The 17468-nt window shown below is 38.5% G+C and overlaps 1 protein-coding gene across 1 annotated transcript in view; it reads left to right on the plus strand.

Moving 5' to 3' along the window:
• LOC135213005 (protein APCDD1-like) overlaps positions 1-17468 on the plus strand; it is a 229984-nt gene that overhangs the window by 170654 nt on the left and 41862 nt on the right. Inside the window, 3 exon segments of the mRNA XM_064246784.1 lie at positions 2984-3187; positions 4547-4631; positions 11009-11344. Of these exon segments, the coding sequence (XP_064102854.1) occupies positions 2984-3187; positions 4547-4631; positions 11009-11344 (625 nt within the window).

The following is a 17468-nucleotide window of genomic DNA, read 5'->3' on the forward strand; positions in this document are numbered from 1 at the left end:
GTGTGACATTGTATTACACTTCTGCAGCTTTTTCTCACAGGTACCACTTTAAACTGAGTAGTGGGTAAATGACAAAATAACTTGGGTCTTGCTCTTTTGCAAGAAATTCAAGTCAATTTTATCAGATAAATACGTTTGTTTTTATGAACATTCTGGCATGTATGCGAGTTAGCACTTAATAAATAGTTTGTGTGGCTTCCTCCTAATCAATTTCCACCAAGCCAATAATGAAGAAATGAAGAACACGCATCGAATTATATTTGTTTATGTTCCTAATTTTTATGAATATGGAACTTTTTTTTATCCAGCAATATATATTTCTATAATGCGAATTACAATTTAACGGACGCATTTCAGTTATTCTTAGACGGGAGATGGCGAATAGACACACAACCATTAGCATGAACAGGCCAGTAAAGAGACAGACACGGTGAATAATTGGACAAACTATGAAAAAATAGCAAAGAAAAATAAATATAAATAACAAATAAGTTGAATTACAAGTCAAACTAGATAAGACAGCGAAGAGACTGTCACTTAGATTTTATTATTATTATTATTATTATTATTATTATTATTATTATTATTATTATTATTATTATTATTATTATTATTATAGGAACAGCATAAAATGATGAAAACGAAGTGAAATATACAAACATCTCAATCATTTAATTACATGGTATGCAAAGTATACCAAAATGAGCTCGAAAGAGAGAGAAAGAGAGGGAGTTCGTTAGAGAGAGAAAGAGAGGGAGTTCGTTAGAATGAGAGGGAGCTCAAAAGAGAGAGAGAGAGAGAAAGTGAGGGAGTTCTTTATAGAGAGAGAGAAAGAACGAGAGGGAGTTCGTTAGAGAGAGAAAGAGATGGAGTTCGTTAGAAAGAGAGGGAGCTCGAAAGAGAAAGTGAGGGAGTTCGTTAGAGAGAGAGAGAGGAAGTTCGTTAGAGAGAAAGAGAGGAAGTTCGTTAGAGAGAGAAAGAGAGGGAGTTCGTTAGAGAGAAAGAGAGGGAGTTCGTTAGAGAGAGAGAGAGTTCGTTAGAGAGAGAGAAAAAAATGGGAGTTCGTTAGAGAGAGAGAAAGAGGGGGTTCGTTAGAGAGAAAGAGAGGGAGTTCGTTAGAGAGAGAGAAAGAGGCGGTTCGTTAGAGAAAGAGAGGGAGTTCTTTTGAGAGAGAGAAAGATAGGGAGGTCGTTAGAAAGAGAGGGAGCTCAAAAGAGAAAGATAGAGAGGGAGTTCGTTAGAGAGAGAGAAAGAGATGGAGGCTGTTAGAGAGAGAGAAAGAGAGGGACCTCGAAAGAGAGATAGAGAGGGAGTTCGTTAGAGAGAAAGAGGGGGAGTTTGTTAGAGAGAGAGAGAGAAGGGGCAGTTCGAAAGAGAGAGAGAGAGAGAGAGAGAGAGAGAGAGGAGTTATGAAATGACGAAGTTTTTAACTTTGAGATGCGGTAAAAACGTGATACCAGAACGAACCCCTTCTGCGTTTAACCGCATCTCTTTTATTTTCACCCCAGACCGTTGTTGGGGTTTCTACCTCTCGTTCGCCAATGTGTTAATGAAGATGATACCTTTACCAGCAGCAATATCCAACTGCAAATAGACCCTGCTCGGATCTGAGAAGGATCTGCTTGTTGAAAATGAGAGCGTCTTATTGTGATTATTAAAAGATTCAATACGATTACGATGATTAACGATGGTGCCTGAAGTATTCTTTTATATTAGCGCCGTCCCTTTGAAAATAATCATGGCATAATCTAAATATTTCAGAACTGTTTTCAGGGTGACGTGCACTGGTGAAATATTGCTTCGTCTCCTGATCATTAACCCAACATAAACTGTTAAACCCTTCGCGGTATCTTATTATCATTTATATATATATATATATATATATATATATATATATATATATATATATATAGATATATTTATATTATATATACATATGTATGTATATCATATATCTATCTATATATCTATCTATCTACTATCTATCTATATATATAGATATATATATATATATTATATAGATATATATATATATATATATATATATGTGTGTGTGTGTGTGTGTGTGTGTGCATATATATATATTATATGTATAGTATTATATGCATATTTAAAATTTGTAAACCTATCTAGGTGTCCTCATCATGAATATAAAATAATCAGTTTAAACCTTCTCAGATTATATATACGTACACACACACACACACACACACACACACCACACACACACATATATATATATATATATATATATATATATATATAACTGATAATTAAATAATTCTCAGTCTCCTCAACACGTAAAGTATAATTTTAAACTCTGGCAATTGATATAAAATAAATCTTTAAATTATTTCAGGTATCCTCAACATAAGTATAAAATAAACTCTTCCATCCAGGACCTAAATGCAAAATAAATCTGTAATCCCATTTCTGTCTCTTCAGCGTAGATATAAAACAAAATGCTCAATTTTTCTCGGTACTCCTCAACATAGATAGAAAAAATAAACAGCATTGATCTTTGGAAAATAGAACTTGGGAGAAAAATCCTATATAGTTTGGACGTGGAAAGAATAGTATTAAGCCACGTGACTTCAGTTCGATTTAAATTACATTTCTCCAAGATCAGGTCATTCTTTGCGATAGGAGAAGCTGAACGTATTTTACAGAACTAAAGAATGGAGAGAGAAAGAGAAAACGAAGTTCAGAAGGTCAAATGATAGAGCAGACTCTTCTCCTAATCCGTTAAGAGCTCTATGGTTTTCTCCATTACATAAAATTCTCTGGAGGTATATATGATCCCTTTAGCAGTTTTAGCATCTAAAGTAAGTTATATTGTACCACGATGTTCTTCTTGAAATGTCCAATAAGGAAATGGCCTCTACCCTATACGTAGACTTACCCGTAACGTCGTTTTTTTAAGAATCAGAGAGAAAAGGATACCGGGAGTCGTCGGTCTAATTTGCATGTTTATATCTTTCAGCTGCGAGTCCCGCCCTGGTCCCCGCTACGTCCTGAGGTCCTACAGCTTCCACCGCGACAGCACCTTCCAGCTGGCACTCCACTTCTACAGGGACCCCTCCTGCGCCCACCCTGTCCACACCCTCTCCGCCCACGGCCACTTGACTATGGGACGCCCGTCTTGGGTCACACCGGGAGGAACGGAAGCGGAGTATACGCTGACGAAGTAAGATGTCGCTGTTGTTGAATGTTACTGTGTGGTGTTGGTTTCAGTTCAGTTGCTTCATGGGAAGGGAGTAGTTTCAGTTCGGTTGCTAATATTTTACCTTAGAAATAGTGCTAAAGGAACCTATTTCACGGAGCGACACGGCCGAGCCCAGAAATGACACCTTCTGGTACCTGTTTAGGAGTAGCAGTAGGGCGGTGCCTCTATCAGGTCCTGCGTTTTTCACTTACCATTTATAGATCGCCAACTAATGTATTTTCTCAGTGGATAAACGTCCTACCTCATTCGCATTTAGTTATTTAAAATCTGTGCCTGTTTATTTTCTTATTCAACATTTCCAGTGTATGAACATGCAACTCAATCGTTTCCTCTATCACCTTGCAAACTAACCTCTCAGTAAACAGAGCTGAATATTGTCCAGTACAGACATCACGATAAAAATGAGGACTGAATTCTGTTCATCTGTTGAGCATTACCCCTGTCTACAGGTCAACCGGATACTTCTTGAAACCTCTCTCTAATACTTTCTAACTTTCGTGTTGAAATTTCCATAGTAATATACAAGTTATTTGTCTCAGATGTGCTACTTTGATAGAGTTTATTTGCTGCTCAGTACAAAATTTATTTGGTCAAGAATTTTATTTCTTCATACTTGCGTCATTGCAACTGCGATGTTTAGAGAGATAGATTTGAAAGCAGTTTTAGTTCAACACTTTCCTTTTGTTGTACACACTGTCACAGTACACGCACACACACGAACATATTTATATATCCTTGAAACATTACCCGTGTGTTAATCTTATAATCAAAAGATCCTAGTCACTTGCCATTCTAGGAACGTTATGAGAAACGTTTAAAAGGCCTAGATAATACTCCATCTAGCCATTTTCCCTCAGCTGACTTCTGAAATAAACACCATTTGAAAAACCTAAAGATCAGTTTATCTCCTTGTTGACTATGATCCGATCATATTTCATTAATAATTTTCCCATAGTTCACAGGTAATAATGAACTAAATGCCATATTATTTCCAAATCTTTTCGTATTTATGCCTGTTTCTCCTTAGTGCTCGTCAGAAAAGATTTACCATATTCTTTCAGGCTTTACTTACGTCAGGTTTATTCTTTACTATGATTTTATGTGCATTTTATCATCCTAAGTGTATGCAATTCGCATCAATCAGTTTAAACCATCCCAGTTCAAATGACAGGTATACACTCGACCCCTGATTTTATATTGGTAAGGATATTCACCCTACACATTCATTCCAGCCTCTTCGTTTCGCACGTCCCATCATTCCTCCAAATCATTTTAAAGATCGCGTCATATCTCCATCTGTTTCTCTTCTTATCTCCGCAGGGTGGAAGTCGTAGCCCACTCTCACAGAGACGCGGCCTTGATAGCAGCCCAGGTCAACGCCACCTGCCCCGGCAAAGTGAACAAGGTGAGGAATATTCTGAGATAAGGAGTTTGGACTGATGGATGGTCTCTCCAATTGTCTCTTGGGTTCTGGTGAATTGATAAGAAGGATAATGCTACTTGTGGTGTCCTCCTGTCTTTGGGGATATTTAGTTAACAACAGTAATAATGAAAATAATGGCAATAATAATTTTTGGAAAAGAAAAATCATTATTTTTGGGAACTGTAAGTTCATGGTTTGTAATTAAAACATTGCAGTATTATTATTATTATTGATAAGGGAACCGTACAGATTCCCGAAAGCTATCTTTGCTGTTTTTTTAAACTGAAATATATGTACATTTACATAATTGGTGGATTTGTTCTCCATTATTACTATTATTATTATTATTATTATTATTATTTTTTTTTTTTTTTTTTTTTTTTTTTTTTTTTTTTTTTTTTGCTCTATCACAGTCCTCCAATTCGACTGGGTGGTTATTTATAGTGTGGGTTCGGGTTGCATCCTGCCTCCTTAGGAGTCCATCACTTTTTCTTACTATGTGTGCCGTTTCTAGATCACACTCTTCTGCATGAGGCCCGGAGCTACTTCAGCCTCTAGTTTTTCCAGATTCCTTTTCAGGGATCTTGGGATCGTGCCTAGTGCTCCTATGATTATGGGTACGATTTCCACTGGCATATCCCATATCCTTCTTATTTCTTTCTATTTTCAGATCTTGATACTTATCCATTTTTTCCCTCTCTTTCTCTTCAACTCTGGTGTCCCATGGTATTGCGACATCAATGAGAGATACTTTCTTCTTGACTTTGTCAATCAACGTCACGTCTGTCTGTTTGCACGTATCACCCTATCCGTTCTGATACCCATAGTCCCAGAGGATCTTTGCCTGATCGTTTTCTATCACTCCTTCAGGTTGTGCTCGTACCACTTATTACTGCAAGGTAGCTGATGTTCTTGCACAGCTCCAGTGGAGGGCTTTTGCCACTGAATCATGCCTCTTTTTGTACTGGTTCTGTGCAAGTGCCGGGCATTCACTTGCTATGTGTTTATGGTTTCATTTTTCGTATTGCACTTCCTACATATGGGAGAGATGTTATTTCCGTCTATCATACTTTGAACATATCTGGTTCTTAGGCCTGATCTTGTGCCGCTGTTATCATTCCTTCAGTTTCCTTCTTTAGCTCTCCCCTTTGTAGCCATTGCCAATTGTCATCGCTGGCTAGTTCTTTAGTCTGTCTCATGTATTGTCCGTGCATTGGTTTGTTGTGCCATTCCTCTGTTCTTTCTGTCTTTTCTCCTGTCTCTGTATATTTCTGGGTCTTCGTCTACTTTTATTAGTCCTTCTTCCATGCACTCTTTAGCCACTCGTCTTCACTGGTTTTCAGATATTGCCCCAGTGCTCTGTTTTCGATGTCGACGCAGTCCTCTATACTTAGTAGTCCTCTCCTCCTTCCTGTGTTATGTATAGTCTGTCCGTATTTGCTCTTGGGTGTAGTGCTTTGTGTATTGTCATTTGTTTCCTGGTTTCTGATCTATGCTGCGGAGTTCTGCCTTCGTCCATTCCACTATTCCTGCGCTGTATCTGATTACTGCACTGCCCATGTGTTTATGGCTTTTATCATATTTCCGGCGTTGAGTTTTGACTTGAGTATCGCCTTGAGTCTCTGCATATATTCTTTCCTGATCGTGTCCTTCATCTCTTGTGTTTTATATCTCCTCCTTCCATTATTCCCCATGTATTTGTATCCTGTCTCATCTATGTGTTTGATGTTGCTCCCCCCATCTGGTAGCTTTATCCTTCAGTTCTCGTTACTTTGCCTTTTTGTATGTTGACTAAGGCGCATTTTTCTATTCCAAACTCCATCCTGATGTCCCCAGATACATCCTTACAGTCTGGATTAGGGTAATCTATTTCCTTGATGCTCTTACCATACAGCTTGATGTCGTCCATGAACATCAGATGGTTGATTTTGTTGCCTCTTTTCTTGAGTTGGTACCCGGCATCCATCTTCTGTAGTACTTTTGTCATGGGAATCATGGCTACTACGAAGAGTAGTGGGACAGTGAGTCGCCCTGGAAGATCCCTCTCCTGATATTAACCTCTGCTAGTCTTTTTCCAGAGCTTGTAAGTATTGTATTCCAGTTGCGCATTTTATTTTTGTATTTTTGAGAGCTGATGGTATTTTCCCTCTGCCCCATATATTTTCAGGCATTCTATTAGCCATGTGTGTGGTATCATGTCGAAGGCTTTCTTATAGTCTATCCATGCCATGCTTAGGTTGGTTTACCTTCTCCTACTGTTCTTCATTACCATTTTGTTCTATCAGGAGCTGGTCTTTTGTGCCCCTACACTTCCTTCTGCAGCCTTTCTGTTGGTGGGATGGTGTTTGTCTCCTCTAGGTAGTTGTATAGCCTTTCACTGATGATACCTGTTAGTAACTTCCACATTATTTGGTAGGCAGTGATAGGCCTGTAGTTACTGGCTATATTTCCCTTACTCTTGTCTTTTTGTACTAAGGATGTTCTTCCTGTGGTCATCCATTTGGGTGCTTGGTGATTTGAGATACAATGCTGGAGTTGTTCTGCTATTTCGTGGGTGTAGGGCCTTGAAGTTTTTGAGCCAGTATCCATGGACTTCATGGGGACCTGGGGCTTTCCAGTTTGGCATTTTCTTTAGTTGGTGTCTGACTGTGTGTCGTGATGTCTGTGAATCTTTGTTTTATTCTCCCTGTTTCTTCTTCCTTGACTTCCTGGAGCCATGTTGCATGTTTGTTGTGTGATACCACCCGGATTGCTCCATATGTTTATTTCCCAGAGTCTCTTACTTGATCGGCTTCAGGAATTTTCTGGGTGGTTGTCTTCCCCCTCTTAGTTGGCTGTATTGTCTTTCTGGTTGGTTCCGAATAGTTTGTTCTGTTGGTATCCCATTATCCTGTTCATGTACCGTTGGCATCTTGTGTGCTTTGGCCTTAAGCCTCTGTTTTACATCTTCTATTGTGTGTTTAGTCCCCTCTCTTTGTACTTTGTATTTCTCGTTGAGTTCCTCCCTTGTTTTCTTGCTTCTTAGCCTTTTTTTCTGCCATCTCTTTTCAGTTTACTCAAGTCAGATCTCATTCACCATGATTTGCTTTTCCAGGCGCCTTTTCCAAGGAGGTTGCTGTCTTGGTTTCTGTTGGGTTCGGTTTGTGACGGTGGTGTTTGTGTTTCGAATCCCCATCAGTTCTGCTACTAATCTTGCTCCTGCATTATGTCAAGTTATTTGTTTCTGTGATACTGGTGGTGTGTATTAGGCCCATTATTCATTTGACCTCACTTGTTTTCTCCCTTAATTTCTTGTGTTTGTAGGCTTTCATGGAGGGGATCTTTGTTCTCTCTGTATCTGGCTCCATCCATTGTCCTAAATCTTTTCTACCCATTCCGTCCTCTCTGTTACTTCGTCGGTGTTTCTTCGTGTGTCGTTGTTTGATACCTCATCCTCCCTGTCGTCTTCTGTGGCATCGTCTCTCAGTTCGTCTTCGTGTAATTCGTTGTCGGGTGTGGACATTTCCCTTTCCTAGTTCTTCTCTTTCTGTTGGGAGAGCCAGTTCTTTTTCTTTATGTTCCTTACTTGGTCTGCCAGCCTCTGCTCTGTTTGGGGGGTGTTATTCCTCTCATTCCAGATGTTGACCAATCTTCTTCTATATCCTCTCTCCGTCGGGTTGCTTCTGATGTAGCATCTCCATATTTCCTTATTTTCTTCTCTTGTCCATTTCTTCCTTTTTTGCCTCTGTAGCTCCAATCTCAGGCTGTTCATTACTGTCGTTGTGGTGATCAGTTGCTGGATGACGACCTCCAAGTACCTGACCGTCGTCCCCTACAATTGGGTTGAATACCTGGTTGCCGGACGAAGCTCCTCTGTTGCCAGAGGTTCCATTTACGTCGTTGTCGTTTATTCCATCATTTCTTTCCATCATTGCTGAGTTTTGCTATTTAACCCATAGCTGGACCCTACCCATCAGGGTATAGTACTCATTTACAGCTGAGTAGACTGAGAAATTTATGGTAAAGATCCTTCCCAAGGAATCAACGCCGAGGAGAGCGGTCACCATCCAACGACTGACCAGCCCCAATGTTGCTTATTATTATTATTATTATTATTATTATTATTATTATTATTATTATTATTATTATTGAAAATAATGGCTATTTCAGCAGCCAATAAAACGTGTATTAATGAAGGTCTTCTTCCAGCTTATTATTATTAATATTATTATTATTATTATTATTATTATTATTATTATTATTATTATTATTATTATGAAATAGCTCCCTAACTAGCCTTAAATGAAATTAAACAAAAGTCCTTCAGAGGCCTTACAGAAGTTAATTGGTTCTAACGCCCTCCCCCCCTTTTTTTCACAGTCAGTGATTTTCTCCACTCTCTCCATTACTAACTATACTCGGTTTTTTTTTTCCATCTGTCCATCCGCCTGTGGTGTTTGCGTATGGTAACACTGCGTCCCGGGCTTTAGATAGTTACATTCAGCTTACATTCAACAATAATAACAATATCCTATTTCGAATATTAACGGTGTAATTAGCATACAGTAAATTATTAAAACACTTTTCAGTTGCAAATGTACACCCAGATATCCTTTTATTTACCTAAAACTTTACACATAGCGTAAGGCCCGGGACGCAGTGTTACCATACGCAAACACCACAGGCGGGTGGACAGATGGAAAAAACAGAGTATAGTGTCCCACTTCCAAGCTAAGCGGTTGGATCTCCTCCAGCCTAGTATATTCTCCACAGAATTTTTTGATAACTAAAACTTTTCTGTGACAAATGCATGATATTTACTTTTAATCATCTGTAGGAAATGAATAACATCTTACGTGGCCCTTTTTTATGGCTTCTCAATGAATAAGCATAAAACACTTATGACTTAACTGAAAGAAAATGTGGAGCTGAATTTACTGATGACAGTCATCGGTGGAGACTAATTCTAAAGAATACAAAGTGAGAATTTCATTGAATCCAACGTTAGATTTTTCATTACAAAAGAAGTTTTCAGGAAATTTTTTTGAAAAGTCGCAACCTTAACTGACAAACTATATAAGTAGCGCTTCACAAGAAAAACTATCTTCATTAAAATCTTCGTTTCAAAAGCGAGGACTTAGAAGTAACTAAAACCTTGCCTTCATATTAGAATCTGCTTCTGAAATACTTGCAACTTTATTCCGTGGTATTTGAATCCATCTCCCTAATTATATAAGATCTTTACCTAAGAGCCAATAAATCTTTGCTTGGAAATTATGTAAGTCTCTTTAAAACTGTCATAAATTTAAAATCTTGCTTGCTAAGCAGTGAAATTCCAGCCTCAGAAGCAGCTCCATTGTTTTTTCCAGTATATATAGTACGTTGTTCAAATAAATCTTTGAAACAGCATTCCAGAGTTTTAAGTAATTCCCGTGTTTTGTAGTATTTTTTTTTTCTGTGAATAAAAGAATTTACAGTTTTCTTTCTTATAAACTTAACCCTTGCTGTTAACAAATTTAAAACCTTGCCTCACAAAAGTATTAATTCTTGATTCCAAAATACTGAAAACCTATCTTCCAGAATGTTTAAAAACTCCCTTCCTAAGAATTTAAGAAAATTCCAAATCATTCAAAATTTTGCCTTAAAATTATTTGATGTCTTAACTTCAAAGCAGTTAAAGTCTCTTAGCCAAAGCACCTAAAGTTTTGCTTTATACAAAACTCACTTACAAAGCATTTATTCATCACTTTCTAGGAATGTCATTATTTTATTTCTTTAAACCAAACTTACAAAGCACTGAAAGATCCTCTTCCAAAGTATTTAAAGCTGAATTTCCAAAATATTTAAAACTTTGTATCCAAAGTAACTGACATCTGATACGAAACTTAAGAAGTGCTACCATACCATCAGATTGTTTTACTTCCTAAAACATTTAAAAATCTCACCCAAAAGAATCTAAAACCTTTTACTCGAGGTTTTTACTATTTTGCATCAAAATCAAAGAGCACGCTACCAGAGCATTAGGAGTGCTTCCAAGCCATTTAAGGCACACATATGAAGTGATATCTTCAAGCTTTTGCTTCCAATATTAGGTAAATCAAATTAAAAGGGCAAACTATTACTTTGGAGTAATCACTGACGTTACTTCTGGGAAGGCGTCGATAACCTAGCTGCTGTGACGCCAGTTTTAATAGCCACAAATCAGTCACTCACATCTGGGTGCATATTCTGTAGACATAAGGTGGAATAGAACAGAGCCAGTCGTCATGTCGAGAGAAGCAGGAATATTTTGGTCTAGAAGTGAGAAGCGTAGGAACAAGAAAATGAAATATGGCAGAAATAACATTTTTTTATCTGTTTGTATCTCTTTGCATCCACAGCCCTGGAAGCCCCACAGGCCTCACACGGTACTGGCCTACATGGAGACAACCAACGATGTCGCCCAGGACGAAGACTGCACCAGGGGGCTAGGAGGGGCGTGGCATGAGCTCCAGCTCTTGAGGGTCGAAGAGACGAGACTCTCCAAGCTCTCCTCTTCTTCTTCGTCGAGTTCCTCCTCAGCTTCTTCCTCCTCCTCCTCCTCTTCATCCTCCTCACCCGCCATTACTTCAGGAGTCAAGCGAGAACTGTTCCTCGGGGATCTCCATACGGATGTCAACAAGCAGGATCTCTACCGTCCCACAGGATACCAGACGCCTCTCGTCAATGCTAAACACGTAAAGCCCATTTTTCATTTCTCTTTCCATTTTTCATTCCTGAAGCTGTTGTTCTTGTGGCGTTTAATGTTAAGACATTCCTTGGTGTGTTTGTGCGGGCATGCGTGCGTGTGTTCTTTTCAGCCTGTTCGCAGGTCTAAAATTGCCTGTTGTGTTTAACAATGACCTACTACTGAGGTCTCAGGATTGATCATGAAATGTCGGGTCTCGTCTCAAAATTAAAAACGTTCTACGAGTCAGTCAACCACTATATTTAACTCCTCAAAACATAGTTGAAAAGAAAATATAGAAATCTTAATCTCTCCCTCTCCCTATCTCTGACTCTCTCGCGTTCTTTCTCACTTTAATGAAATGGGTGGCGCCATCTGGCAGCCTGGCTTTTCCAGCCGTGGAACCGTTTGTTTTGACGCAGAACGCTTCGGAATATGCACAATCTGTTGCGTAGAAAAAAAAAAAATTATATGTATCGGTTATGTCCTCGCTTTCCGTGTCTAGCATATTTGAATTTTCTTTGAAATGAATTTCATATTTTTTTCTTCCTGGTGGAGATGGCTGTAGGTATAATGTAAACGGCACAAGGCAGCATATGTTAGTCTATTTTTTTCTTCTTCTTCTTCTTCTTCTTCTTAGGCACTATAACAGTTTTTTTTCCCGTACTCTTATTTTTTTATTTAGCTTCTTGATAGAACTGCAACTGCGTTGATGTAATTAAAACATGATTAAAATGAGTGAATCAACAGATGAAATGGAAAATACAAGACATCTACATAAAAGATAGCAGGCCATTGAAAGAACTCGAAGCAATATTTCTCCTGAATTTTATCACTGGACTCTAGAAGTCTCCGAGTGATTCATAGAGTAATTTGTGCGGAAAATATTCAGCAAATTAGCCAGGTTTCATGTTCTTAATTTGATTCTTAGTTATAAATTGTGTTACAGGAAATTTCTGATATTTCAAAATGTGGTTTTTTATCTATCCCCTATAGTTGTAGGCCTAAGGAAACTTTACAGGCAATCAAGGAAAGCCATTGACTGTACTGTCAAACTTTTAGATCATTATAAGCACTGAAAACCTACTTCACTATTCATGAAGAAATGAATGATCAAACTAAGAAGTAAAATAGGTTATTAGATTTATTTATATAATAAAAGTGCATCAACTGATAGACCTATAATCATCATCATTATTAGATGTTGGGTGGGACGTGTCCCTGTTTGCTCCCTGTCGGCTGACTGTTGACTTTAGCCCCGTTCGGTACACAACAAGACCCGGAGACGTGTCTTGGCTTATTGTCTCCAAGTCCACCTCCAATATTGTTCCAGAAACACCACTTTATTTTCTTGATGGAGGCTGTCCTCTCTCTCTCTCTCTCTCTCTCTCTCTCTCTCTCTCTCTCTCTCTCTCGTATTTATCTGTTTTGTTTCTTTCTTCTCACAAAGGTACTACACATGGAACTCTAAACTGTTTATAGTTCCATGGTACTACAGTAAGCAAAATACCTGGTTCACCATCAGCCTAAACACTCTTAGTCATAGCCTGAGATCTAATAGCTCCTTTTACGACGGATTCTTACTTTTTCTTTTATTTTACAGGACCAAACTTCCGAATTCATATAACCATTAGCAAATGACCTCATTTGCTTGTAGTATTATATTTCTTCCGCAAAGGTCATTTATTCATACCCTCAAAAACTTGACGAAAAAAATTTCCAGATCTGTCCCTTGATTGTCATGCATGTTGCAGGATATAGCTTGGTCTCTCTCTCTCTCTCTCTCTCTCTCTCTCTCTCTCTCTCTCTCTCTCTCTCTCTCTCTCTAACATATATAAGTCGAATAACAACAAAAATCAGATCACCCTTCCATTTTGCCTTTTTATCTAATTATTTGAAGTTTCGAGACAGAAACGGGAAAGCTAAGAGTCATTTTTCAGACGGTTAAACGTTTCACTTTCATGTAGTACTTTCATACAATTGTATATCATCTTCACCTCCTCATTCCACCGTAGTCTCATAGCATACACATAACGGTTATGGTCGGCGGAGCCGGTTTTTATACAAGAAGATAACGAACGTTCAGCCAAGTTGACAGCGGGATTTCAAAGACACGGAAACCATCTCGCCTTACAAGATTATTGTCCGCTATTTCTTCTCCTTTTTATCTTTCGAAATATTTGGCACTGCTGTATGGAGGACGCCTATATGGCTGATAGAGGAATGGTTACTAATCTCGCAACATGGAAATGACATCCCTTAACAAGAGCTCTCTTCAGAGAGAGAGAGAGAGAGAGAGAGAGTAGGAGTTAGTTATTGGCTCTGGGGATTTTAATAACCACGTAGCTAACCATTGCCTTGTCTTCCTTCGGCTTCTTTCTTTGGCGTCGTGGAATCCTTTCTAGAATAAATCCCGGCCAGGGGATTAGTCGTCCCCACAACACGGCCTCCCGGACAATGGCCCCTCTAATAATAATGTCATCCGGGAAATATTATGAGCAGGACTTAATCCCCTCGGGCGGGAAAGCCTTTCCCAGGTGCCCTGGAGGACGACGGGAGCAGCCATCTTCCGTACCCGTTTCTTCTCGGCCACAATCCTTTCCCCCAATTACTGTCGTTGTTTAACATCGAGCATAAGCGGATTCCATTGCTACGGTTATTGGGTCTACCAGTAGGCATACATTTTTCTTAACCAGTGTTTCTGGGAGAGTTTGTAGCGGATGTGTGAGTTTGTGTGTGTGTGCGTGTGTTTGTGTGTGCGTGGGCTGGAGGCGTTGATGGAGAATATACAGGTATTATCATCATAGACGCATTGTTAAACTGGTATTACTAAAGGGTTTCAATAAACTTAAGATAATATAATGAAAGCATTCATCAGGGGTTACCTGTAGTCCCTTTCTATTAATGATTATAAGAGTAAGTCAAAAATTATTAACTGAAAATGTTCTGTTATTTGATTTCCCCAAAAGGAAGTTTACGGGACTTGTGTACGCTCCAATGCTCCAACATTGGAAATACAAAAATACAAATTCATTACAGGTAAATAAGGTAGTAACTTTTGATTTCTTTTAAACGAGATGGTGAAACAAATAATCGGACAGGTGGTCGAAAATAGTCACAGGAAAAAAGTCAAATTCATTTATGGTGGACGGTAATAGTCACTGGGAAAAATTCACAATATTTTTAGGGGGTCATTATCTTTTTTATATTGATTCTTTTACTTATGTTTTTACGGTAATCCCAGACGGGCTTGTACTAAACACGCCGCAAAGGTGGATACATACCAGGTTAAATAAAAATCCCCGACGGGTTTGTACTAAACACTACGCAAAGGTGGACACTTACCGGGCTATTTAAAAAAAAAAAAAAAAAAAAAAAAAAACTCCATAACGGGCTTGTACTAAACACACTGCAAAGGTAGATACATGGTTACATAGCTTAAATCCTTTGGGGTCACCATCTCGGAAAGATTAATGTGACATTTTCCTGTATATTTTTTTTTTCATGTGACTTTTTTTCTGCGACTTTTTTTTTTTTTTTACCCGGAATCGGTCATAAAACACTGCAAATTAGAGAGTCCATAAACGAAAAGTCATTTGATATATCACGTGGCTTAATGAGGGCACCTTTCTCATACTTTCTCTCATTTTCCGAGAGACAGTATTCTGGGAGAAAGAGTTGGACTTTTGTTCTTAACAGCTGCTTTCTCATCTTGCAATTCTCAAGAGGATTTCGCTAACTAGCTTCGTATTTTTAGAGGCAAACTTTAAAATCTAAATCAGATTCTAGATTCCCACGGTCAAGTGTTAACTATTTTATAGAGTGATTTAATATGTTTGTAGAAATGATTGTTTTGTAGCGATTTAAGTTTAAATCCGTTGGGACTTAGTGTTTGGATGGATGGCCCGGGAACTCACAGTGCAGTCAGTCGGCTTTAGTGAGATATCGAAATCATATCAACTGGTTTTTCGGGCATTTAACAAAATTTGTAAATAATAGAGCATTAGTGTCGAGGAGACCTGCACCATTTCCTATGCATAAGCTTTTAACGGTTAGAATACCGGCATCGAAAAGCAGTGTGGTCAGTGGTCAAGATAATACGTTTTCAGGAACAGATCGGATTTCTCTCTGCATGTTTTCGTTAACGAAGAAATTCAAGAGCATAAATGAAGATATAGTAGATAGTCACTGTGGCCACGGTAACAGCTGGATCTAATTTGGACAGTATTGATTGCCTTGTGCGAGTTATAATCGGGTGAATAAAAGCGCATTTAGTGATATGTGCTCTTTGGTGGAAAACTGTTTAACAGTTACGGACATCGCCTTATGTCAACCGAGAGACCCAGGAACTAAACAAGGAAAAAAAGACGAAGAGATGGTCAAGTTGTGAAGGTTAAAACTGAAACTACATGGAAAGAATGTGAAATGGTAGAGAACTATACCAATTACTTGATAGCAAAGAGGAAAGCTGACTATTACCATCAGAAAGTAAGAGAAGTGGCAACGAAAATTAACGGTTTGGGCGTGCAAGAATTAGCTATAGTTCTCTTGAATTTTTTTAAATAATAACTGCCACTTTTGTTTAAACGCAGAATCATATTAGTAGTATTGTACCAGATACCGCTCCAAGACTGTCGATATTTGATGTGGGAAATAATGATGTTATTTCAGTTACTAAAATAATCGCATTTGACGTAGAAAACGTATATGGTAGGCCGCAATGCCACCTGGTGGAAAAATATAAAAAAATAAGTTTACGACGGGTTTTATCAACCGGGAAATACTCTTGAGTGTATTTTCGAATCATGGCTTCTTCGCGTACGTAACATCAAGCTGTTTTCATATGTAGAAGAAATCGACACTTGTTGTCATAATATAAATAAATAAATTGTTGCGTCATGTTTATGCATTAACTTGGAAACGTATGACATTTTAGCAAATATGTATAATAAATATTTCCAAAGCGGTGATAACAAATGATTAGGTAACCAAACCTCCAGTTAAACCCCTTTGTTAAATACGTCTGCTTTTACTTCTAACGCGCCGTTTTTAACGAAAATATTACACAACAACCCATAACGAACCGCACCAGGTAATCTATAACAGTAACGAAGATCTACGAGTATTGTCAACTCGAACGATACATGCGGTGATAAAAATCGAGTGTCCGGAGTCCTCAGACGTCATTCGGCTAATATTTATGGGGTATTTACCTCTGTAGGACCACCAACTGACTCTGAAGGAGTCTCCCTTTTTGAATGACGCCCGGGATCAACCAGAAGACGGTGGTCTAGCGGTATCGTCCTTGTAAGCCACAAAACTGGTTGCTTCTGTTATGCCTGACTTTAGTACGACTTAACCTGATAGTTATTCCCGTATTTCTTAGTGGGCTGTTTCTGCAATCGTTTTCACAAAATTCTTGACTCTTTTCTACATCGGGTAATAAAGATATAAATAAAATTAGCACTAAAATCCCGTGTGAAACGCGCATAAGTGCATATTGCAAACACGCAGCCACATCTCATAATTCTGGCTGCAGGAATAATCTAACGTAAGTCTAGCCAAATCCCCATCCATTACGGAGGACCACAGCGGCGTATACCGAGAAGAAATTTACGATTATCCAATTCCTAATGATAATTATAGTAGGAGAAGGTACATTTGCTGTGCTACGGCGGCTATAACTTGTAGAGTACGAGATATGGGAGGTTTAACTTAAAAGGACATTTATTTTGACTCGTTAAAACGCCTTAAATCTTGGGATGAGAGCTGAGATGTCCAGACGTATTATGGAGAGACGAGAAAGGGGATGTTTGGTTGGGGGTTCTGTGTAGACCTCGGGTCTATGGGTAACCAGCGGGAGGCCCTTCTCAATAGAGACACAAATATATAAAAGGATCCTCGGTACAAGAGAAAGAGAAAAAACCAGTTTCAATAAAATGGTCTTAACATAACAAGAAGTGCAACAGATGCCATTCGTAAGAACTTGACTTCGTTGGAGAGAGAGAGAGAGAGAGAGAGAGAGAGAGAGAGAGAGGATAATAACAGACTTAAACAGATGAAAAGCAAATTGCCAGCTAAAAAGGAATATTTCATAATGAATTTAAAAAGTTATGATTTAGAAAAGTCTGTGC

Source organism: Macrobrachium nipponense, chromosome 42 (assembly GCF_015104395.2).
Source record: "Macrobrachium nipponense isolate FS-2020 chromosome 42, ASM1510439v2, whole genome shotgun sequence".
Taxonomy (NCBI): Eukaryota; Metazoa; Arthropoda; class Malacostraca; order Decapoda; family Palaemonidae; genus Macrobrachium; species Macrobrachium nipponense.